This window comes from Zeugodacus cucurbitae, chromosome 6, assembly GCF_028554725.1.
Source record: "Zeugodacus cucurbitae isolate PBARC_wt_2022May chromosome 6, idZeuCucr1.2, whole genome shotgun sequence".
NCBI lineage: Eukaryota > Metazoa > Arthropoda > Insecta > Diptera > Tephritidae > Zeugodacus > Zeugodacus cucurbitae.
In genome coordinates, this window is record NC_071671.1 from 64347133 (window position 1) to 64373023 (window position 25891).

Sequence of the window (25891 nt, forward strand, 5' to 3'; positions counted from 1 at the left end):
ATTTATGTTTCTATCAGATTTTAATTAGATTGAAAGCGAATTGCCAATCGCACAACTGCAACTAATCATACATATGCATATGTACTTGTATGTATGTATGCAAGTGTGAATGCACTGAGAGAAATTTACAGCTAATGCACAAAATATAACGGTTTACACACACACACAATTTGAAATTTACTATTCTTTATTTATTTCGTCTGCTCAATGATCATATGTGTATTGTTGTAAATATGATTGCCTCAGTTATACCCAGGCATACATATCTACATATGTATTTATCTTTTGTTGTTGTTGTTTGGTTTCATGTCTTTTGGTTGGATTTTCTCATTTAACGGCAATGTAAATTATTTATGCGCGTTTTATGCACTAATTAATCGTTTTGATTGCTTGTTGTTTCTGTCATGTTGCTGTTGTTGTACTGTTACTTTCTTATTACATTTGTGTTTGTATGTTTGTTTGTATTCATTGTACATGTCTATTTCACTGTTGGTTTGTTGTATTTACTATGCTATGTTTGCATTAAAGTTTTGCTGAAAGCTAGTGTATTGTCTTAAATTTTCTTTGCCGCTTTTCTTGCAGTCATGTCTTGGTTGGCTCGTTTTTCTTTTCTACATACATACTTACATTTCACATGTAAGTACTTTTGTTTCAGCGCTTCAGATTACAACGTTAGTTCTTTTGTAAGAGCTTCTCTGTAAGCACTTTAACATATTCTTGTAGTAAAACTATTAAATGCTTCCAGTAAATATTTATAGAGTGTATATTCGAGATACAAAGATCGAAAGTTTGTTTAAACACTAAATGCCAGAAAATTTGTCGAACCAATTGAAACAAAATGCTAACAATTTTTTCAAGTTTTTTTTAAAAAAAACTTTTTACGCCTCCGAAAAAACACCATTTACAGGAAAATCAAGCGCAATAAAATTAATTTAGAAATCTTATAATACGCCTGTTTTCAATCAATAAACTAATATTCTTCAGACTGATGCTACTGAAGTCACCTGTATAGATCTCATGGTGGATTCGTCCAAATAACCATTACTAAAATCCGATTCAATCCGGTCTGAAACACTACTACAAAGCTTCTGGAAATATTTTATTACAAAGAAACGTATGATTCGTGGAAAACTAAAGTCGAACTCGGAGGATTCTATAAAGCAAAATATATTTACTATATATGCAAAAAATATTTAATTGTCTTTTCAAGAATATCATCCTCTGTCAATCTGCTCTACAACTTTATTTCGCTCCTTTATAATGACTTTCATTCAAATAAATGACAATTTTCTTAAAGAAAATTAGGCTCAGTGTAACGAAGATTACCCACTGTTACTAGGCCCATATATACTATATTCTGAAATATCATATAATTTGAATTGAATAATATCAAAAATTACTTTGCAATACAGCCATTTGATTCTAAAAAGAGGATTATTGAAAAAAAAAACACTCAAATTTAAAGGGATATGAATACATGGAAGATCTTGTTTATATATTTCTACGTGGATTACCGCGGTTAACTTGAATTTTTGAATTTTGAACTCAACCGAGAATGTGAATTTAGAATAATCTGACTGATAATATAGAATATAGAAATCTTGAGATAGATATAGATAGCAAAAGGCTAATAACACTCCGCTGGGTATTGGATCAAACTAGTTTTTTCCTTGAGATTAAGACTTAAGTAAAAAAGGATATTCTCCGATTTTCGAAGTTGGTCTCCAAAATCGAAATATTTGAATTCGAAGTTCGAAAAAAAGAATCTTTAAAATAATTATTATTAATTACAGGATATAGCTACTAAAAAATCTAAAATACAGATAAAATCTAAATTTTCTTCTTAATTAAATGGTATATAATACCTTTTCGTCCAACTTATATTACAAATGTTATAAGGAGTCCAGTATTTTGCGATGTGAATTTTTTTATATTTTTTCCTAAAATCAAACTTTGACCCCTCATAGCAACCATCATTTAAGCTTGTCCGAAAAGTTTTATACACCATTGAATTAAGGATTGAAAATGTACATTATATCTTGTAAATAACATTAAAATTAAAAAAATGTCCTTATTCGAACTTCTAATCCAAATATTTCGATATTGGAGGCTAAGTTCAAAAATCGAAAAATACAATTTTTTACAGATGACTCAATCTCCTAATAAAAAAGCGTACAAAATAAAAAGGATCCTAAAGCTTATACGTAATATCTAAAGTACAATATTTTCTGATATGAGTGAATCAACTAAACGACTCTCAAAATAAAATATATATTTTAAAGCAATTAACATGTTTTAGAAATTATCAATGTTGAAGAAATTTTATATACTTATTTTCTTTAAATAAAGTTTGTATACAAATGTCCTTTTAATATTTTTTCTTTCTAAATTTTTTACCAAAATGAATTTAAAATATTTTTGAAATACACATATTTGTTTAAAATTAAATTATATTTATTTAATAATAGAAATATTTTTGAATAGAAAATATAAAAAAGACCACCAAAAAATATTTAACTGTTAAAAAAAATATTTTTGTATTTTAAAGTGCTGAAATTGTTGTGAAGTAATTAAATTAAGTCAACTTTGATTTTTTTTTTCACATAAACAAATTTAACTATAATTAATTGAATTAAAAAATAAAAACCAAATTCCAAAAAATTTTGAAAACTGTCACAACAACCAGCTAAGTGATAAATAATTTCAGTTTTCAAAAGGCAAATGCCCTTAAAAAATTTGGAAGTAATCAGATATATGCATATGAGTTGTGGGCACTAATTTATATTTAATAACTTTAACGCTACCAAAATAATTTAAAACAAACAACAACAAATATTTCTGGAAAAAATATTATAAATTCTTTAATTTGAGAGTTTCACGCAACACGTTCACTTTCAAAAACTATGAAACACAAAACCCCATAAAAATAATTATAAAATATGATAAAAAACACAATTCAAGTGCGTCGACGGCAAATTCATTTTGAAAATATCAACCTATTTTGTACATATGTATAGGTATGTATAAAAAATAATTTAGTTTCGTCGCTCAACCGTAACGATTTATTATAATATTCGCTGCCACTTTGGGGGAGCCAACTAGAATTTTTTCGAATACATAACGCCTCAATAAAAAAATAATATTTTAGGAATGTCCAATATTCTTTTAAAATTCTTTCAAACACCACTTTTTGAATGCGCAGGCGCGGAACTTTTCACAACACAAACACAATCCTGGGCGCCACTCGTACGTGGCAACGTGTGCAACACACCCATCGCAACGCGTTCTGCAATTCAAATTCACCTTAATTCAATTAACAATTTATTCACATTCTTTCATTCGCACTGTTACAATTTTATTCAGAATTTATATGTGCACTGATTATCCGGGATCACAATTGTCGTTGATCGTTGAGCATTCAGCGCGCGCGTCGAGTGCTTTTCCGCGTGTGCGATATGCCACTTCGGTGGCTGGTTGGCGAATGAATGGTTGGAGCGTCGAGCCACAGGTGGAAATTTGTAAAAATCCGCAACGCCACGAAGCGACCCACAACGCAGCGCTGCACGAAAACAGCAGCGTTAGCACACGACCATCGCACGATCGGTGGTGAGTGCCTCGCGCGAATTCTGGCATGCCACGAGCGTGTGTGTGTGCAGTGGCACCGTTAAACCGCTACTCAAACGCTGTGCGGAGTGGGAGTCACAGCTGCTTGTGAGTAGCGCATGTGGAGGAGTACGAGTGCAGCAGAAATGCAGATCGCCAGTTGGTCTGACGAATTTTCGCTTTGTCGGCTGCGTGGCTCCCTTGCACCGACACTTTGTGATGACATTTGCGCATATCGTTGGAAATGTCATGATGGAATGAACATATTTTAAATTGCAGTGATTGCAATTGATTCAAATTAAATGATTTAATATCTAGTTGGTTTCTTATATAAAAACATGGACCCTTGGCAACAAGACGACAAGAAGGAAATATAGAAGGAATGAAGAGGAACGTTGTTGTTTAACTAATAAACTCTTATACCAACACTATTTCAAGTGAAAAGTAGGATATGAAAAGTTCTAAATATAAGTGTTTGGGAAGGTTGGAGCATCCTCCTTTGTTCTCCAATGTCAAGTTTAAGAGTGACAATTTTTATCTCGCAAAAAGTTTGTGAGAGAACGAAGAGCAGTCGAAATTCTTACTATATTTTTGGAATTGACTAAGCATATTTTTAGTTGTTCTAAGAAAGAAGGAGAGTGGAGATCAGAATAGAGATGTTCGAATAAAGTCATCGCTTTGCTAGTCTCATCGCCAGATTCGTCTCTCTATGACTTAACATATTCCTGAAACTCAACTAACTGTTCTGGGAACCCGCAAAGAATCGATTAAGACGATAAAGGGAAATTCACTAAAGAAAGTATAGGTCGTCCCGGTCGAAGCTTATCGTATTACCTCAAAACATTCTGATTTTAGTTATTCAACAGTCTGGGTCACAATGAATGAGATAACGGGATTAAACCAATCGCCCTATATATTTTTATGGTTAAAAGGAAGCTTCGGAGTCCGTAGTGAGAACAAAAATCATTTACGATCTTTACAAAAAACTCTACCTTCTCAATTTTTCGGAAGAAGATTGTAAAGAGAATTAAAGAGAAACTCGTGAATAGTAAAAATATTAATTCCATGGATCTTGAAATCGCTGGTTGATAAAGTTGGAAAATCTAGAAGTTCTGAAGAAAGTGAGAACCACTCTCATCACACCATAACCCGTAAGTAATCTTTCGCGAGAATCATTTCAGAACATTGAGTATTTTCCCAAAATATATATACTTCAAAATTGAGTGCATAAATTCCAGAAATTCCCAACTAAAACCATAATGCACTTGTACATTTGAACTACAAAGAAACTTTAAAGAAATTTGCTATCTTAATTGCATATAGTTATTATTTATTTTCATTTAAGTGCATTTGTATGTTAGCATGCAGCACGATAGCTTAAGTTAAAATAATTCTGAGCAAATCTATTTCATAAAGATAAATAATGTTTACTTAACGCAGAAGAGCAAGTTCACGGCATATTGCCGACAGCCATTTAACAGCGCCGAATGGAATGTGTATACATATGTATGTAAATAAACATTGCGCATTTTTTAAATGCAACATCAATTAGCCCGTCTTGTCTTATGCTTTGATGACTTGGTGATTGTAATGCAACTGCCGCGAAGGCAGCGGCGCAACGCAAGCGACACCCATTACCATAAAGAACCAATTAGATAAGTGCCGCACATGTCGTCGGTCATCATTCACAATCAGCGCAAATTAAAGAAATGGAAAAGTGCAAGTTCCAGACTTTTTTTTACCAAAGAGTGAAATGAAATTGGATGAAAAGGAAAACAGTGAAATCGCTTGAGAGGGAAATGGGCAACAGCTGGCTGGCGGATGAGTGGCTACAGTGATGGCGTGGTATTTGGTAGATCGTGAGTTTGATCGTGCTCGCCTTTATCAGCAGTTTGAGCGTTCTATTGACCGCCGATCGGATCGTTGATTTTTCAGAACGTTGTTTCATATCACGGGATAAGGATCTTCAGCATTTCACTTCTGGAAGCTTTAGTAAACTAATTGACCAGAGAAAATTAATTCTTAAAGTTATCAGAGCGGCTAAGTACTCTCACCAAAATCTCTCTCGCCAGCCAACTCATTCTTAAAGTCATGGAGATCAGAAGCGCCAATCAATAATGTATATTGTGCACATCAATAATAATATACATTTATTGATTTCTGCACTTTCATATAAGCGTCTATGATTATAATAAACACGTGTGCTTTTAATCAAACAGAAACTATTACAATTGCTTGGGAAATTGAATACAACTGTCACACAATAACCGAACACACACATTTGAGTAAAGCAAACTAGAGATGATCGACAGATAACGGAACAAAGTTGAGGTTCGGTGTTTTAAGCGAGTGACAAAAGAACACTTGCTAAACCCGCTTATTTTTTTTTTTTTGTTTTTTAAACTATTTATTTACTAGTTATTTTATTTTATTTTATTTTATTTTATTTTATTTTATTTTATTTTATTTTATTTTATTTTATTTTATTTTATTTTATTTTATTTTATTTTATTTTATTTTATTTTATTTTATTTTATTTTATTTTATTTTATTTTATTTTATTTTATTTTATTTTATTTTATTTTATTTTATTTTATTTTATTTTATTTTATTTTATTTTATTTTATTTTATTTTATTTTATTTTATTTTATTTTATTTTATTTTATTTTATTTTATTTTATTTTATTTTATTTTATTTTATTTTATTTTATTTTATTTTATTTTATTTTATTTTATTTTATTTTATTTTATTTATCTTCTATTCTATAAATACATATCGACATATATTGGCACATTTCTGTACCCACATATAGATCACTATAGTACATATGTATGTACATTATTTATTTATTATTTATGTAATGCAACATGTCATTCATTTATCTGTGCAACAAGTGTGAAATAATAAAAAAGAAACTTGTGTTGGAATTGTTTTAATAATTGTCTGAGGTGTGTATTTACTTATACAAACTTATGTGCAGTGTAAATAAATAAAAAAAAAGTTAAAAACAGTACTTAAGTGTTATGCTGTGCACTGAAGTGTGGCAATTAATAAGTTACCGTTGTTGTTATACAACTACAAGCATGCCACTTGACAACTTAGAATGGCAATTTCTAGCAATCTATATGAGGGAAAAAGTGAATAAAAAGACAGCAAAGTTAAGTTAAATTAAGAATTCTAACACTAGATGCGCCGTTGATAAAGCAATAACAACGCAGTTGTACTTATTTCAAGAGATTTATGTTTTCCGCTCAACGTTTTGAAGCTATAAACATATTTTTTTACCCTGAGCTCAAGTGCTCTGTCTCGCTGGCAACTGCATCACTGGCAGATCAATCTAATCGTTAGACCATTACTTCCACTTGTTTCTGTGTATGTGTGGCTGTGCGTATGTGTGTGTGTGTGCATATCAATCTTCTAACAGCCGAAATGGTCAAGTGATTCTAGATTTTGTGGCGATAACTAATATTGGTGTTTTTTATATGTGTGTGTGTGGCATCTGCAATTCTCAACGAACAACGCAGGAAATCCTTAAGCTTCTTGAATTCGTTTTACTGTTTGTTTTCTTCATATACGTTCAACCTTCAAACTTTCAAGTCACAGTGCCAGCACTCGAGCACCCGTTCGTACTGCATCACTGATCAGCGTTTAGAACAATTGCCTTAGCAGCAATTGCCGTTATTTTTTGTATGTGGTATTTGTTGGACGTTTATTTGATCAGCGCCAAGATTTGACAGCAAAGCTACTTTCAATATACAAACATTCATCTGCTCACGGCATCAATCTGTTCTTGATTGTTAGTTTTTGTTAAAGCCATCAACTAGCTAGCTTCTAGGGCTTGAAAGACACTCATACTCAGATATAAAAACACACATATGATACTGTACATACATACGTATATATACATCTGTTCTTGTTTTCCACGAAGCACTTGACCATAACTCTCATACACTTCAGCGGGAAACCTCGTTCGCCCTTCATTTCGCACAACATCTAAATTCTGATTCTTTTTTTTCATTTTCCATTTTTTCGTTTATTAACTTGTTGTCGGTTAGAATGGCGCTTTGTTTCGTGTTTTAATATCTATAATTAACATATTAAAGCGTTTACCAGTTTTTGGCGAATAGAACACACATGCATTGTGGGTGGAACGAAATAATTATACACTGGAACTAAATGGGTGCTAAGTTGTGGCAAGTTTAATATTTAAATTTTAATCCTACATTCAAAATTTGGCTTTATTTTAAATTCCCGTTATTTTTTGAACACATCTCGTATACGATATAAACCCAACACAAAGGACGGAAAATTTCCTAATGTAAATATGAGGCTAGAGGACAGCATTTAGATATTTCGAAAAATAATTATCAGATATTCAGAGACCTCTTTAAACCACATAGTTGTGGTCTAGTCATGATCAATCATCATTTTCGTGGACTTTATTTGAATTGGTTGTGAGCTATGAGATTGAAATTAGTTTGGGAACATTTTAAGAATCTAGTTATTACTAATTTCTGTACTACTGGTTACTATAAATAAAAACAAAATATTCAAAAATATTTTATAAAAATATCCTTTGCCACTTCCAAATTTAAAATCAAAACAATCTACAGACACGGACATCTTCAGAAATAACGGACATCGGCAAAGCATTTGAGACATTTTAGATCTTAGAAATCATATTGCTGGAGATTATTAGGTCTTTATTTTATAAAATTATTTTATTATTGTTGCTTAATAATTTACAAAAAATAGTAAAGATTTCGATAAATTTTAACTTAATTATATTAATTTTTATAAATTATTATTTTCCAATCCTAAAATACTTTTAAAAAGAATTAAATTTTCATACATATTTTAGCAAACCTGCAAATACACACAAAGCAACCCTGATTGGTATAAATTTGCTGTTGCAGCGAATTCAGCGAATATTCCGTAAAAAATAAGCAACCGAATTGGATTGTTAAACGTGTGTGGTCTTGAAGGCCTTTTGATAATCGTTTTAAAAGCTATTAAACAATATTTTAATAAGCATATAGTTGTTTAGTATAAAGAAAAGTGCAATTGTGTAATTTTATTCAATAAATAATATAATCAATATAGTGTTTGTGGCATATTGAGACACTAATCGGAATTTGCGTCATAAAAAACTTGTGTGATAAACACCAAAAATATTACATTTAATAATAAGACAATAACGCACATAAATACATACATTAAAAACGTGTTGTTGCCAAAAATTACATATTATTAATTAAAAGCAAAAGATATTCAAAAGACTGGAAAACCAGTCAACCCCTCCCAGTCAAACGATAACATTCCAATTTGTTTGGACGAGGGGTAACATGGGTAAAGCGCTAGCAAACTAGTCGTGTTGGTGAGTCATCAAAGATAAAATCGCAGCGCTTACCGCGCAAACAAAAGCAAAGCACATATACAGTAGCGACGAGTGACAGCAGCAGCAACAGTTCCAAGGCCTCGTACATATTTCGTGTTGACAAAAGGCAAAACAGCTGAAGATACTATAACTCGTTAGACGATATACTAGAGTGACGTCATCACCTTGCGCATAGACTACATTCACACACATAATAAGGAATTTACTATGAAAACCACTATCAGTGCAACAACAACCACCAACACAGCTGTGACGATTAACAGCAACGCACCGTCGGTTAACATCTTACCGAAAACGGAAGTTGGCGACATAAATCTAACTTTCCAAACACCAAACGCCGCTGCACCAAGTAACAACAACAACAGCGTGTCAAATAAGCGGCCTATTTCATTAGATTTGAATAAAATGGCGGCAAAGAAACAACGTTTGATACCACCGCTTAGTATCGATTCACCCAATTTGGACAGCATGAAAACCATAAATACACCTGACATTGAGAAAATGTTGCTGAGCAACGTAATGCCGACGCCGCAGCCGGGTGTGATATTCCCCAGCAAAACGAGTACGGTAAGTAGCAAATACCTATTGGAAATTGGTAAAGTTATTAATTTTTTTTTTTTATAATTTTAGGTTACCTCTGAGCAGGAGGCATATGTGAAGGGTTTCGAGGAAGCGTTGAGCAATTTGCATCAAAGCAAAAAGTCACAGGCCGCACAGATAACGAACAGCAGCAGTGCTAATGTAGCAACGACCGCGACGACCACCACGACAAACATTGTGGGCACGGGCGTTAGTGGCGGTTCATTCACCTACACTAATTTAGGTAATTAAAACTTATATTACTACCATTTTAACAATTACTAAGCAACTTTGTTATTTGTCTATAGAAAACTTCCCCGTTGCCATCAAGGATGAGCCACAAAACCCCGGTTCGCCAGCGGCGCTCAGTCCAATCGATATGGAAACGCAAGAGAAGATCAAGTTGGAGCGCAAGCGGCAGCGTAACCGTGTGGCCGCCTCCAAGTGCCGTAAACGTAAGCTGGAACGCATTTCCAAGCTTGAAGATAAAGTTAAAATACTCAAGGGCGAAAACTCCGACCTCGGTGCAGTGGTTAAAGCGCTGAAGGATCATGTAGCACAGCTCAAAGAGCAAGTGATGGATCACTTTAACTCCGGTTGCACAATCTCCATGTTAACGGATCAGCCCCTGTTGGCGGGCAAATAACATGAGGATTACGTGGTAGGCGCTCGAAAGTTAGAACATAGGCAAAAACCGGAAACGCAACTGCATGAATTCGATGTAAAATCAGGGAATGGACTAATGTTGGAGCGTGATACGCGTACGAAAATATTGGATTTGAAAAAAGAAAATGCTAGCCAAAAGCAACAACAGCGCGCTACACATAACAAACAACTAAAACTGGTACGCAACACGCTGCAACAACAGCAAGATGAAACTGAGGCAAATACTGACTTATCGGATTTACAACTCAATAATAGCATAATCAATGTGATTGAACAGCACATGCCCATCGAATTGTTCATGGAGACACCACCATTGACCGGTGATTGCTCGTCGACGCACTCAACAAACTCCATGTGTTCCACTGGTGGTATCAGTGTTGATTCCGAGTTACAGAACAGCAATAACAACAACAATACGCAAACATCGACCAATGCCGCTGTACTCGCGCTGGATGCGAGCGCAACAACAACACAAACAATGACAACGGATATTCACGATGATTTCAACGCCAATATGGATAACGATGGTGAACGTCCACTTGTGCTAGTTATTATCACGGATTATGATATGCAACAATAAGCAATAATGCTGCTAACGAAATGTGTGCTTTTAAATTGAGTAGTTAAAATAGCTTACGTATTAATGCTTTTAGCAGTGAAAAGTGCCTTTTAACGAAAAGCCATACAATTGCCTCAGCAAACGGAAAGATTTAAATTGATAGACGTGATTTTGTATTTTGTAGATGTTGATGTTTTCCGCTTAAAAAAAAATTGCCTTATAAATTCTAATTTGCTATGCTTTCAAATAACTACTTGTAGGTACTACATATATAAAATAAGAAATATTTTGATAATTTGCATATGTTTCTAAGACATAAGACATATATATTTTTTCGCTTTACAATTTAATTTATGTGCTAGCTTTACTAATGATAACTTAAAAATTTATACAAAACATCTAGTTCTAAGATTTCCCCCCCGCAAAAATTTATATTAACAAAAATTATATTTATTGCAATAAGCACAAAGCCATACATGTATATATGTATATTTGCAAAATAAATTAATGAGAAAAAAGTTATACAAAAAATGTATTTTGAATGTAGAATTTTTATTCTGAAATTATAGGGTTATTCTTATACAAACTCCACCTATTAAAAAAATAACTACGAAGTATTTTAAAATTCTCAATTTCTCGCTAACTTCCTATTATAGGCACAATAAATGTGACCCACAGATTCCGCGGGTATCATTGGAAACTGTTTAGATCTAAGCTGATCTAAAAATGTAGAAATCGATAAATAAAATACATTAATCGACTTGTTATCGAATTTTACTGTCGATATATGACCTTATAATGTTTTAAAAAGAGCTAGAGCATTCCTAGACGATTCTTCGGAAATCACCCTTAGGACTGTAAACACTTCTATATAAATTTTGTCTTAATTATTGAAAATATATAAATATAATTATCGATAATTTTTAATTATTTATCGATTTTCATTTTAATCGGCGATCCTAACCAAACTTTGAGCAACACATTAAATTAGCGTTGAAATTTAAAAATAAAATATTTAAATCTGTATACGCTTTATTAAACGATTTCCACATAAAATCCACACTCTTATACCTTAGCAAAACTGTAATTATATTATGCAAAGCAACGAAATACACATGAATGTACCATATATAAGGGCAGTTTATTATTATTATTTTTCAAAAATATTTTTACAATTTTCATTCGTATTTTAAGAAGTTTGCTGTTGTTTTCCTTTATTTAATATTTATATTTTTTATTTTAAACTATTTAATAATAGTATAGGATTTTTGTTGAAATGGAAAGTTTCTTCCATATTTTTTAAATGTCTCACAACTTTCGCAAAAATCATTTTACCTTTTATAAATATACTTTTATTGCATTTTTGTCTTTTTTTGTTTTTTTTTTTTTTTAATTAACAGCATAATCCATATATTTATTTGATGCACAGTTCATTTTAAACGCATGCCACAATGTGTATTGCAATGAAATATTATTTAAAAATAATAATTTTTCCACAAATTGAATTTAATTTTCTTTATTGAAAGCATAATAAATTTGGAAAAAATATTAACAAACATAAAAATGCATTGAGTAATTTACTGAAAGCATTAATTCATATTTTTTTATTTAATGTAGGTAAAACAACCAAATTTTCTACAATGTTTACTTAAAACTAAAGAAAAATGGCCACAGGACAACCCATAATAAGGTGTGAGCGCGGTGGCAACGGCATACTGTTGCAAAATTTGCATAAGCAAATCATAAGTAATAATTTTTCGAGACATTACAACTTTGAAAACTAAGTTAATTAAATGATTTAAAGCGAAATTGTGAAATGTTTAACAAAAAAACACACTTTCCTTCCAAACACCGCGCAATTTATTATGAATTGTCCATGCAGCGGTAGTAGATAAATAAATAATATGTATTATGCAGTAGAAATACAACTAAGTACACGCCTCCAAGTCGTCAGTTTCAAGTCGAAGTGGCGTAACAAACGTGAGTGTGCGCCTCATTAAAATTGGCAACCATGAAGGGTACTACAGGGCAGCGGACCAATGTACTTAGCGTGTTTTGTATTATGATCCGCCAGTGACATTTAATTTATAAATAACCTATAGCGCATTAATTTCCATTTTCGTGCATGTTGTTACAAATACGCTATTGTCGATTTTTTTCATGTGATATTTTATGCATATGTATATATTAATAGTTAGTAAGTGTTTTGTTGTGGTTGTTACGCCTATAAGCAGTTTATAAATTAAATTTACGCCTTAAGTGCAACAGCTCGTTATTTATTTATTACTTAATAATAATTAATTAAATTTGTTTAGTGGTTTGTTCATTATTACGACGAGTTCCATCAACCAAGTAAAATATAATTTCAAAAATTTTTATTTAATGCGTGCGCATTAAGTGATATAATTTCAATTTTTTTATTCATTAAATACTTGTTTATTTTTTTATAATTTCAATTTTCATTTAATAAATATTTTTTTTTTCAATTTTAATTTATTAAATTATTTTTTCAATTTTAATTTATTAAATATTTTTATTTTAATTTTTTTGTAAATTTAATTTTAGAATCAACACAAGCAGCAAATGTATATTGCTGTTGCATTGATTGTAATTTATTTTGTTTTTGTTTCCTTACTTTTGTTGCTGCCAAATATTTCATATATGTACGTAATATTTTATATTTCATCTAAAAATAAATTAAAAATTTCAAATTACCAGCACTTGCATGCATATGCATACATATGTATGTGCGTTTTCAACTCAACCGTTGCGCAATTAGCCGCAACAACTCACCAATTAATTTCAAATTTTTATATTTATTTTTAATACACAATCAAAATACGACCACATGTTACAATTTGTTTTTGTTTTTTTTTTTCTTTTCTTATTTTTACATTCTGCGAGTTTTGTAATTTTTTTTCTGCTTCTTCCATTTTACTTCTAACATTAATTAGTTATATTATTTATAATAATTTATTTAGTTCAGCTTTTAAGCTTTCATCCAACATTCTTGCGTGCAAAATTGTGTGCCGAATCTTCCAATCGCTTGCAAAAATGCGGTTTCTTATTAAGTCTCAAAGTAATCAGCACTTTCACAACAACACTTGTGGTTCAGCAATTAAATTTAAGTCGCGCGGTTTAGCGCTTACAGTTATGAATTTCTTGAAAAACCACAAAATTTTAGAGTCTCTCACTTGTTTTGCGACAATTTCAGCACGTTAAATGTTCTTAGTATCTCAAAAACGTTTTTTAAATGACTTGCCTTGAAGATTTAAACTTTTTTTTTATTATATACAATCAAAAAATTGTTTTGGCTAGCGTTTATTCAATTTATGTTTGCGTGCAACAGAATTTTATAATTTTCATATAAAGCTTAATGAATAAATATTGTTTTGTTTTTTAACTGACAACCCAATGAACACAAATAATAGAAGCTAGGAATTTCATAGCTTTTTTATAAAATAAGATAATATAAACAAATTGTAATAATTTTTTTTCACTTTAACATTCAATTATATAGCAAATAATAGTAACAGTAAATCGGAAAGCAGCAGTGCACCTTTACCAGAATTATTCTTTTGTAAATGAAAACAAAATATGTGCGCCTAAGCGTTTAACAACAAATTTGACTAAGCATAAAGTTAACAAAATTACGGTAAAGTAAATAAATTAAACAAATGCAGCACAACGCTCAGCATACATGTATGTGTGGATGTATATGTTAACAAAACATAGTAGTAGATATGTAACAGCATTGTTCCTATTTGTGTGTTTGTATAATTTGTTAAGACTTTGTTTTTGTTGCACATATTGTTCTGAGTTTGCATTTTTTTCTTCTTCTAATTTAATGACTTTTTTCTTATTAAACTTTTTGTTGTTAATTAATTTATTATGCAATACTTTTCGGTTTTTTGTTGTTTTTACCAAATAATATTGATATACACTTTTGTTGTTGTTGTCCATTGAAAGACACTCCATAACTTATATAGATTTTGTCGCCCAAAAATTCAATTTGAATTTCCGCTCAACTACAAAATATAATATTTGACCATATGACTCTTATTTTTTTAAGTGATTTGAGTTTAATTCGCCGCATTATTCAAGCCTAATTTGCTAAGTAATTTTAATGCATTTTGAGCAGCATCGTTTTGAGATTCCTCAGCGCTTGTGCCCATGCCATGACAGATTTGCGGTGGATTCGATGAAAGCGTGACGATTGTTAAGAATTCGCTGTGATTTCCTTTTGGAAAATCGGAAAAGTTCACCTGTTTTCCCAAAAAATATACAGTTAAAAACAAATATTTATTATAAAATCAAAAATGTAAAACTAACCTCAAAACCCAACAATTTCGCCAGATACAGCAATTGATCTTTCGTGTGCACGCCTGCCGGTTTTGACTTCGGCACGCTACTGTTTGTTGCTGCGACGCTGCTAGCGGCAGTTGAGGCCTCGCTGACAGCCGGTGTGACAGTTGTATCAGCAGCCGGTTTAACGCTTGCGGGAGCTACAACTTGGCTATCAGTATTGACTGCATTGCTGGCGACTGCTGCTGGTGCCGTTTGCGTGTCGACTGGTGTGGCGGCAACTGGTAATTCTTCTTGCTTGTTGTCAATTTCCTCAACCACCGGTAGACGTGTTGTGGTACTCAACACGATTTCTTTTTTCTTTGTGGCATCTACAAAGCGGTTAAAAGTGAGTTTAAGAAAAAATAATAAAAAATATTTTCACTCACTTTTCTTGTTGTGACGCAGTATTAGTATGCCTGGCACTTGCCCAGCGGTGGTGGACACAAGTGGCACGTCAATGTGACCATCAGCTGTGACAGCCGCGGCAGCAGAAACGACTGCTGGCGCTGCCGCTGCTTCAACACTTGGCTGCAATACTGTATTGGTTTGCTCTTTGCTGACTGCTGCGTTCGTAGTTATTGGTGATTCCACAGCAACTGCAGACTGTGCATAAGGTAGCGCTGAGGTGGATTTCACTTCCGCAGTGGCCTGGTCTTTTTCGCTCATAGCCAAAAGCAAATCTGTAAAATTTTATTATTAGTTTTTGTTATAAAGTCAAATGAAACGTACAAGGAACTTACTTTGTGCTGCATTGCGCTTGGCCAGCTTCTTGCTGTTGCCGGTGCCTCGTGCCACCATGGCGTGCGCCGTCACCTCGATGATGAATTCGCGTCTGCGCGAGTTCTCATTGCCGTTTTTCGCTATCAACTCGAAAACGGGCTCCTTCTCCTTGCGATTTTGTTGCAATTGTATGAGCCGTGTGATGGGGTTCTCTCCCTCAGTATCAGCATCAGTCTTCTCCCTGATCGAACTGCTGCCACGTTTGCGGCGCTCACCAACGCCGCCACTGAACTTGCCACCACCGGCTGCAGCGGCATCAGCAGCGACTGTCGCTTTACTGGGCGTTTTCACTTTGATACGCTTTATGGGTGACTTAGTGGGGGTTAGTGGTGGTAGTTTCTTCAGTTCTTCGAGCATCTTTTCTGCCGCACGCTTCTTCGAGATCTTCTTACCGTTGCCCTCACCCTCCGTCACTATGGTGCCCACCACGCAAGCTGTTACGAACTTCTTCATATGCGCTGGACCATCTTCGCGTAGCACCTTAAAGTGTACCGTTAGGCTGCGTTGTATGCCGATCTCATAAACCAGCGAAATGGGCGATTTGTTATCGCTCTCATCCAGACTACTGTTGAGCTCCTCATTGAGCTGTGTGGCCGCCTGTGTTTTGAGCACTTGCAAGGCACGCGCCGCGGCATCATGCTTGGCTTGCTGCAATGTGCGCCCCAGTCCTACAAACTTCTGCTTGCCCACGACTAGCGTCACTTTGGTCAATGGAGCAGGTATGCCATAACGGTGCTGCATTGCACCATGATGTGGGTGCTGGGGATGTGTCAAAGGCGGAGGTGGAAGCATACCGTTATGTGGACCACCAGCCATAGGTGGTGGCGCCATTAGGGGATAACGTTGCTGTTGATTATATTTAGGCATATATGCACGCTGTGCTGGCGCGCCATAACGTGGACGCATAACTGAGCCGCCAGCGGGATGGCCGTGCATCTGCGGTTGTGGTGGCGGTGCTGCTGCATACGGACTGTTACGACGCGCATATGCCGGATCCATCATGCGCACATGCGGTGGTGGATGCTGCGGTAGCATAGGACCACCGGTCATGGCGTGCGGTGGCAGCGTATGTGGTGGTGGTGGCGGCGGCACATTAAAACGCTGTGCCATCATAGCATCTGGTGGTGGTGGTCCCATGCCATCGTTCGGTCCAACCTGACGTGGGTCGAGCAGGTAATATGTCTGTTGACCCAATTTCATGGCGAGCGCATTCAATTCCACTGTGGGCGTGATATTGGCACGCGACGAACTCCCCTCCCCATCGGTACCACGACGTATCACCTTCGGCACTGGGTGCTTGTATTTAGTCTTTTCAATAGCCTCCGCAGCGGCTAAATGTTGCGCTTTCTTTATTTTGAAACCTTCAGCTGAATACTCTTCCTCACCCAGCTTCAGTGTGACTGTGAAACGCTTGCAATGCGCTGGTCCCTTTTCGTTGGTTAAGCGATATTGATGTGTGATCTGTAAGTGTATTAGTACATGCTTAGATTATAAAGTACAACAATAACAAATAATGTTTTCCAACCTTATTGTAACGCGCTAATTCATTGACCAAGCACATTGGTGTCTTCTCCTTCGAATTTTTCGGCACTGTGTTGTCTTCATTAGACAAAATATTGTTTTTGCTGTTCACCGTAGAGCTGCTGCTCACCTCATTGTTTGTATTTGAATTTTGTGTTGCACTAATCATATTCTCCTTATTAGCATCTATGGAGGAAGCTGTCAAAGCAGAATTCGGAAATAAAGTTTATTCAAATTATAAAAGAGTTGCAGTAAATTATTGCACTCACCATCTGCTTGTCCAGTGCTCGGCACATTTTGAAGACTCTCATGCCTGTTTGTGCTCTCGGCAACGGCTGCGGTTACGTGATTAACAACAATCTCACTTACGACTGTCTCTGTGGTGCTGCCAGCAATGTTGCCACCGCTCTTGGCGGCTTTATGAGTTTCCTCTACGCCCTCCGCAGCTCTTACAGTGTTCACTTCAACATTATTCGCTGCAGAGCTGGAGTGCACACGCGCCTTCAGCACGCGATTTGGATTTTGCAATATTGTTTTTGGTGGTATGCCACTGCCAACACCACTCCCACCACCACTAACGGCAGCAACGCTATTATTGTTGTTGTTGTACTTAGACTTATGCACATTATTGCTGCTGGTTTGTGTGTTGCCGGCAGTGTAGTAATTCAATGTCGTAGGTGGTGGTTGTTGTTGTTGTAGATGTTGTGGCTGCGTTAGCGCCGGTGGTGGTACATGTGTGTTTATAACATTCTTTGCAATAACCAGATTTGCGGTTTGTACTGTTTGTTGTGGTTGTGTTTGTTGGTGTTGCAATGGCTGTTGATGCTTCACATGTCCGTGAGACTGCTGTGGTGGCATTGGTGCCACTGTATGCTTATGCTGTAATTGTTGTGTTGCTTGTTGCTGTTGTTGCTGCGGCTGTTGTTGATGATGCAGCTGATGCTGCTGCTGCTGGTGATGTCGCGACGTATGATGTGGCACCTGTGCGCTTTGCTTCGATTGTTGTTGCTGTTGTATTGCTGCTTGCACTGGCAACGCATTGCCGGGCGTATTGCTAGTGTTGTTATTGTATTGCGACCCTTGATGATGATGATAGTTGTTCTTGTTTGTACTATTATTATTATTGTTGTTATTGTTTATATGCTGATGTTGCTGTCGTAGCTTTTGCAGTTGCGTACTGCTGTGCATAGATGAGGGATGCTGCTGATGTTGTTGCAATGGTTGTTGATTCAGACTAGAAGTATACAAGCGTTTAAAACTTTTATTTTAACCGATGAACAGATTTTCTAAGGATTTTCATATAAACTAAATGTTTTATTTTCAGTTATGTAATTTTACAGAATTAATCCTAACTGAAAGAACTTCAAAGATTCACTTTGTTCAATTCAAACTTGAAAGTCAAAATTTTTAAAATTAGCACACATTCTACACCAAAAGGATCAACAGCTCACTTTTAAAGAGTAAAGCGTTATTTTCCACACATTTCTTACACTCCCAATCCATTATCAATAAAAAAATTATAATTGTATAATATTTGTGTCGATTCTTGGTTAGTATTTCACTTGAATCACATTTTTTGTAGTTCCACTATATAAATTTTCTTAAAAAGCACAAATTTAATATTAAATATTAACAAAAACCACGAAAGAACACAGAAGAACACAATTCCGGCAAATCAGAGCACTAAAAATTTTAACACTTCCTGACCAAAATTTGACAGACCGCAAAACAATTCCCGTCGAATAATAAAATTTTGACAATTAAACAATGTGCGTAGTCAAAAGTGTCGAAAAATTGCGAAATACACCAGAGATGTGAACGCGCCAAAAGCTTATTAAAGAAATACTGAAAATAATACCGTCAGGCAAATAATATGAATGCACCATGCGTTTCGCAGCGCCGTGCAAATGATCTCTTTTTGCTGTACGCCGATTGAATGCTATTGTTGACTGCCGTCTTTCGCGACAGTGCAGAGAATACACGAAATGGAAAAAGAAAAATACCTGAGCGCAACGGCAAAGCAAAGCTCGTGGATATGTTTGTGCAAATAGACCCACACGTAAGGGAATAGAAAGGAATAAAGGCAAAAAAATTGACCCCTCCCATTGTTGTCACTGACGGCAGACGGACGTTGCAATGTTATTTGTTGTTGTTGTTTTCACATTTTTTATGCGCTCGTCAAGAGACGGTCCATGCCTTTTACAAAATACAAATACAGTATCCTTTCCGTGCCAAAGCACTCTGGTTTGTGTGTGTGTGTACGAGTATTAGGTATGACATAGCGTACAATAAGGAATGTGACAAACAACAAAGGCGAACGTCATCAAACAAAACACATAAGCCTCAAAGCACAAGTTCACTTTGATCCATGCATGCTGCACGAGCAATGAGTCGAGGTTTTTGATGATGATTTTTATACGGACAAACAATGCAAAGCAATAAAGTGACGAGCAGCGACTGCTGATGCTTGATTTTGGTTGCTTCAGCTAATAACTTAAATTTCAACTTTATCGATTTATTACGAAACTATTCATTTCGACGTTGAGACGAAGCACAAACATATAATCACACTATATGCTAATTAATACTACTGGTAGAGAAGTTCAGACGCTGTCATCTTCGTCACCAAGCAATGAAGTACAGCTAGCAAGCAAATAAACTTCAAGTTAAAAAAATGTCAAAAAAAATAATTTTAAGATCCAGTGAGTTTGCTCGGCGTAAATGACAGAGCTTTTAGTACTCCTTGTTTGCTCCTGCTATGTGCTATGCACTGTTGTCACTGTTGTTGCATGCAACAAAGGCCGGCACATTTTCTAATTCGCTTAAATACTGACAACGGGCGTTTTGTTTCGATTGTTTGCCGTGGTCACCACTCTGCCACTTCAATCGCCATATCCGCTGCCATCCCCTCCGCCTATAGATCACACACCGTTTCTTTCAGGTTTCCAATTTTTTTCATTCACACTTCTTTTACAGTTTTGTTTTGGTGAATTTGGCAATTACGGTTTGGCGATAGCGCTTTAAATAGGTCAACGCCATCTCCACATAATCAGATACGTTCTGCTCATATTCGTCATTATCGTCAGCATCAGCAGCGGCCACCGCCGCGTCGTGGCATTGTCAACGTCATTGACACTGCGGCATAAATACTTTCAAATGTGACAAATTCAATTAGTGTACAAAAGTGAATACGCAAAGTGTGTGTGTGTGTGAGTTCGCGTTTAAATTCGATAATCCCTTTTTTTTATTGTAGTTCTAGATTTCTAATTGCATTTGCACATTGTTGGCAAATTTTACAGTTCAACGAAACTTTTAATGGATAGCTCAAAGCCTGTATCTGATCTTGATGTGATTATTTAGTTGTTATATTCTTTACGCAGTCTTTTAACATGAATCCAGAGTCCTAATGAAATGACTATAAAAATTACCGAGTTTTATTTCGAACGAACAACAACATATTTTTTGTGACATAGACAAGACAGTCTCCAGAATGGCAGTTCAAGAAGATCCCTTAGCTTTGTGTAGGATTTTCGATTGTTAAAACACGCTTTACACAATTGGAACAATATTTTCATCACTGATTAGATTTTGTATAATTATTATTTTTTATTTAATAAATATATTTTTTTAAGTTCAGAATTTCAAATTTTAAGCATGAAAATAAACAAACTATTAGTTTATTGAAATACTTGTATACTTTAACAACAACAACTTTACTCGTTGTATCAGTACCAACTTAGTTCCGTCTAGTTGTAGGTATGTCTATAATTTATGCAGAATAATAACGAAAAAAATTTAATTTTCACACGTTACTCTCAAGCGAAACAATGACCAACTGTTTTTTTCATTTAATCGAATAGTGGCACGAAATAAACGTCTTCAAAGGCGGTGAAAAATTAAATGAATGCAAGTATGTACATTGTATGTATGTCTGATCGTGCACATGTGTGTTTCAGGCAAATTCTTCATTGGCGAAACAGGAAAGAGCATACGTTCAACAGAAATATTAGCTGTGTGACAATGGTAAGTGTTGTTGTTACGAAGTACTAACAACTAACTGCAAATGCCACCACCACTACTTCAATGTGAAGTGGGAAAATAGTAGTGACAGACGTATGGAGGATATATGCATACAAACACATATTACTCTTCATGTATAAGCACACTTCCAGGAGGCAGCAGGGTAGGAAGAGTAAGATAACTCGTTACGCCTGAACGGAAGTCATGCTGCGAATCAAAGCAGCTAGCAGCAGACTTGCCAACCCATCATATGACAAGGCAGTCGCATAGACAGCGACATGTATATGCAAAGGTGACTACACTTAGTTGCATAGCACCTATAAAGGAGTATAAGACATCAAAAGGATAAAAAAAAAATAGAAATTATAATTTATGAGTTGAGAAAATAAAAAAAAAACTCTACAGAATTCTACCAAGCAAACGCGAGCAAACACTTTTAACTTGCAGCTATAGAGACATTGAACAGCGCCGTTAGAAATACATATAACTGAGAAGGAAGTTAATTGTGAGCCTGTTGAAAGTGTTATAACTATATCAAATTAAAAATTTTCTCTTACCGTGCTGTATGATGATCGCGTACATGTGACGCCGCGGCAATGGACGAGCCTGTGCTCACTGCAGCAGTGCCAGCGTTTGCAGGACCATTACTAAGATGTTGTGACTGCTTTTGCTGACTCGACTGCTGTTGTTGTTGTTGTCCGGTTGGTGGCGGTGGCACATGTGCCAAACTCAATGGCGGCATATGGGGCTGTGTTTGTGTATGCGGCGGTGGCACAGCCATGTGGTGGGCACGCAAGTGGGGAGGTGCTGTACGTGCCACATGTGCATGATGCTGCATATTGTCGTTTTGTAGATATGTGCAACTTCGTTAAATAAGACTTATTAAATCGTAATACTTGCTGGGTGTATTAACTGAAAATAAGAAGAAAAAATTAGTATTTTGTATTATGGTAAATGAATTATATAACAATAATTTAAATTATCCAATGCCAGCCTTTGCAATCACTTATACAAAAATATATGCATTTATACTTAGGGTACGTGTTTGCCTGCATGCAAAAATATGCATTCTCATTGTCAATGAGCAATGTCAGCTTTCAACACATACATTGTTTCAAAATTGTTATGTGAAATTTTTATTATTGCAATTTTCTATGTAGTGTCGCATATGTGATCTTCAACGTGTGTTTGTTGTTTTTGTCAAATCTCCTAACCTCTGCAAACTTACTCATAGCACACGGTTAGACGTTCCTTTGCTGCAAGTTTTATAGAGCAAAGCAAAAAACAACAAACATGTAGGTAAACTACCCCCAAAGCAAAAATGCAACTGCAACTGCATTTTTGCGCTTCGAATATATGAAACATTAAATAATGGAGATGCATTTCTTATTTCTGACTGTTTATTCTTCTACTTGTAAGATTTATAATTGGATAAAGTTGCAGCTGCAGTTTCACCTTTCTTCAACACCCAGGTCTAGATGCATTCGAACGGGTTAAAGCATAGGAAAGGCAAAGGGACGACTGCAGTAAACCGACAACAAACGTAGAATAAAGAAATATAATTTGACAATTGTGCGTAATAAGTCATTCGGAAATGTTTTGTTGTTAATGCTTCGCGTCAATTCTTGCAAAATAATCACTAAAATACACAAACATTTGAAATATGTACTAATACATGACGCAAATGCAATACACTTGATTCGATTGATCGGTGCTAAGAGGTCATTAAACTTACATATTTATTAATTGGAAACAAGCTAACATTTGGCGCAAATTTTTTAAAGTTATATGAACTTAACAACAGAATTTCGATCGGTTGCAAAATAAGACAACATTTTGGATTATTTGCGATAAATAATTTTAATAATGACCAAGTCTTCAAAAATAACTGTTACAAATTCATATATCGAACGAAAATTGTGTCTACACGGGGTGCCCGCACCTAAAAGGATTTAGGTAATCGTTAAATGTACATCAGATGGGTTGAATTTACCAATCATCTTCCCTCAGTAGCACAGCACAATAGCCTACCATGTATTATAAATCAATTCAACTAATTTAAGACAAATTTATAAAACAAATTCTATTAGCGGTAGTTCCGTATATTTTCGAGCCAATTCATTTTAAGAATACTACATAACTATTAAACAAAATTGAAATACAACGCAAGAATTTGATATGTAGTGATATTCTGAAGATAAACCACAGTTATTTAACAACAAATACATAATTACTTATGTTCTTTTTAACATATCCCTCTACACTTCTCTATTTATTTGGTTAACTCCATCCACGTTCAGACTAGCAGCCAGCTGACTACTTTGCCTGCGTCATCGTTTCTAAAGCAATATATTATACGACAACGCAAAGCAGCCAATTTGAGCTGGGAAGCGAATAATCAAATAGGTACATACAAGTATGTATGTAGGTACAACTTACCAGCTGGTAGTGGCTCTGACACACAATGCTGAGCAAAATTGTTGCCGTCGTTACAGTATTGTTTACTCAACAGAGAAGACAGACCAGACGTCGGCCTTTCGCAATCCTGCTGCCGCTTCTGATTGTAACCCGCCAAGAAGATAGTTAGTTGTTGCTTCTCCAGTCGGACGACAAATTTTTGCTGCAACAACTTTTTCGGTGACGTTGTATGGAAAAAGCTCCGAAAACGATTATTCTCACACGTTTTTTTTCCCACACTTCTTTTGTTTTACAAAATTTCCACCTACTTCACTGCATATTTTCCAATTGATTTTGCTCTTTTATTGATTTCGAATTTGCACTTTCTTTATTATGTGAACTGAATTTCGCCCTTCTTTTACCTTGGATTTGCAGCTCGGTTTCTTTTTTTCTTGTTTCTTTGATGAACTTTTCACAATTCTCTTTTCTATGCCGACCAGACTTTTCACTTCACCGTACTCAATTATGAACTAATTATATATACTTAAATTTAATTGTTGAACTCTGTTAGTATTTTGTACACACAACTTCCGATTAGCTGTTTATATTGGTTATCTTATTGATTTGCTTATTTTAACGCAATTTACTTAAATTGTAATTAACGTGCGGCCATATTTTGTGCGGCTGCGATGGAACTCGAAGAATAATAAATGCAGAATGCAGAATACAAGAACAAGTTACATACGCATGGTTGCATTTGGAGTGATTTTTTGTGATTTTGCTTTGGCATTCACAACAATTTCAAATTTGTGTGGTTAGAGGGCGCAATTGGTTTAAAGGTTCAACAGATGGCGCTCGTGAATATTTTGAAGTGGTCGAAATCATACATTTTTACATACATTTATATTATTGAAATGGTATAAATGGTTAAATTCATTGCGGAAATTATATTTATTGAAAGTTGACAAAAATTTTATTTATAGTTATATACAATTTTCAGGAAGACGAGTATATGTAATATGTATGTATGTGATTGGCGTTGCAACCGTTTAGCCGGTTATAGCCGAATCGACGATAGTGCGCCACCTGTCTCTCTCCTTCGCAGTTCGGCGCCAGTTGGAGATCCCAAGTGTAACCAGGTCGCTCTCCACCTGGTCCCTCCAACGGAGTGGAGGCCTTCCCCTTCCTCGGCTTCCTCCGGCGGGTACTGCATCGAACACTTTCAGGGCTGGAGTGTTTTCGTCCATTCGGACAACATGACCTAGCCAGCGTAGCCGCTGTCTTTTTATTCGCTGAACTATGTCAATGTCGTCGTATAACTCGTACAGCTCATCGTTCCATCGTCTGCGGTATTCGCCGTTGCCAATGTTCTGAGGACCATAAATCTTGCGCAAAATTTTCCTCTCGAAAACTCCTAGAGTGTCGTCTCATCTGATGTTGACATCGTCCAAGCTTCTGCACCGTAAAGCAGGACGGGAATGATAAGCGACTTGTAGAGCTTGATTTTGGTTCGTCGAGAGAGGACTTTACTGTTCAATTGCCTACTCAGTCCAAAGTAGCACCTGTTGGCAAGAGTTATTCTGCGCTGGATTTCGAGGCTGACATTGTTCGTGTTGTTGATGCTGGTTCCCAGGTATACGAAATTATCTACGACCTCGAAGTTATGACTGTCAACAGTGACGTGGGAGCCAAGACGCGAATGCGCCGACTGTTTGTTTGATGACAGGAGATATTTCGTCTTGTCCTCATTCACCTCCAGACCCATTCGCTTCGCCTCCTTATCTTCCGATGATATCAATATCATCGGCGTACGCCAGGAGCTGTGCACTCTTGTAGAAGATTGTACCTTCTCGGTTTAGCTCTGCAGCTCTTATAATTTTTTCCAGCATCAGGTTAAAGAAGTCGCACGATAGTGAGTCACATTGTCTGAAACCTCGTTTGGTATCGAACGGCTCGGAGAGGTCCTTCCCAATCATGACGGAGCTTTTGGTGTTGCTCAACGTCGATTTACACAGCCGT

General features: G+C 35.4%; 3 protein-coding genes across 4 annotated transcripts in view; 1 reads left to right on the forward strand and 2 right to left on the reverse strand.

Moving 5' to 3' along the window:
- The window catches only part of LOC105209376 (uncharacterized), a 29109-nt gene extending 25611 nt beyond the window's left edge, over positions 1–3498 (reverse strand). The window contains exon 1 of one of the 2 annotated variants that reach the window (XM_011179751.3): positions 3304–3498. The gene's annotated coding sequence lies outside the window, so the exon portion shown is untranslated. Of the gene's footprint in view, positions 1–3271 lie in introns of both variants that reach the window. The other variant, XM_054233431.1, reaches the window with a different exon arrangement.
- A 5026-nt stretch (positions 3499–8524) lies between these two features.
- On the forward strand, positions 8525–10492 carry Jra (transcription factor Jra). The gene is made up of 3 exons (XM_011179752.3): positions 8525–9570; positions 9634–9826; positions 9891–10492. The coding sequence occupies exons 1-3, from the start codon at positions 9211–9213 to the stop codon at positions 10226–10228; spliced, it is 891 nt and encodes a 296-aa protein (XP_011178054.1). The 5' UTR covers positions 8525–9210; the 3' UTR covers positions 10229–10492.
- A 589-nt stretch (positions 10493–11081) lies between these two features.
- On the reverse strand, positions 11082–24590 carry LOC105209378 (maternal effect protein staufen). The gene is made up of 8 exons (XM_054232886.1): positions 23915–24590; positions 22033–22387; positions 17725–18689; positions 17460–17653; positions 15895–17395; positions 15541–15834; positions 15140–15483; positions 11082–15072 (listed from the first exon to the last, which is right to left on the reverse strand). Exons 2-8 carry the CDS (start codon positions 22311–22313, stop codon positions 14890–14892), a joined length of 3762 nt encoding a protein of 1253 aa, XP_054088861.1. The 5' UTR covers positions 22314–22387; positions 23915–24590; the 3' UTR covers positions 11082–14889.
- Positions 24591–25891: the final 1301 nt, after the last annotated feature.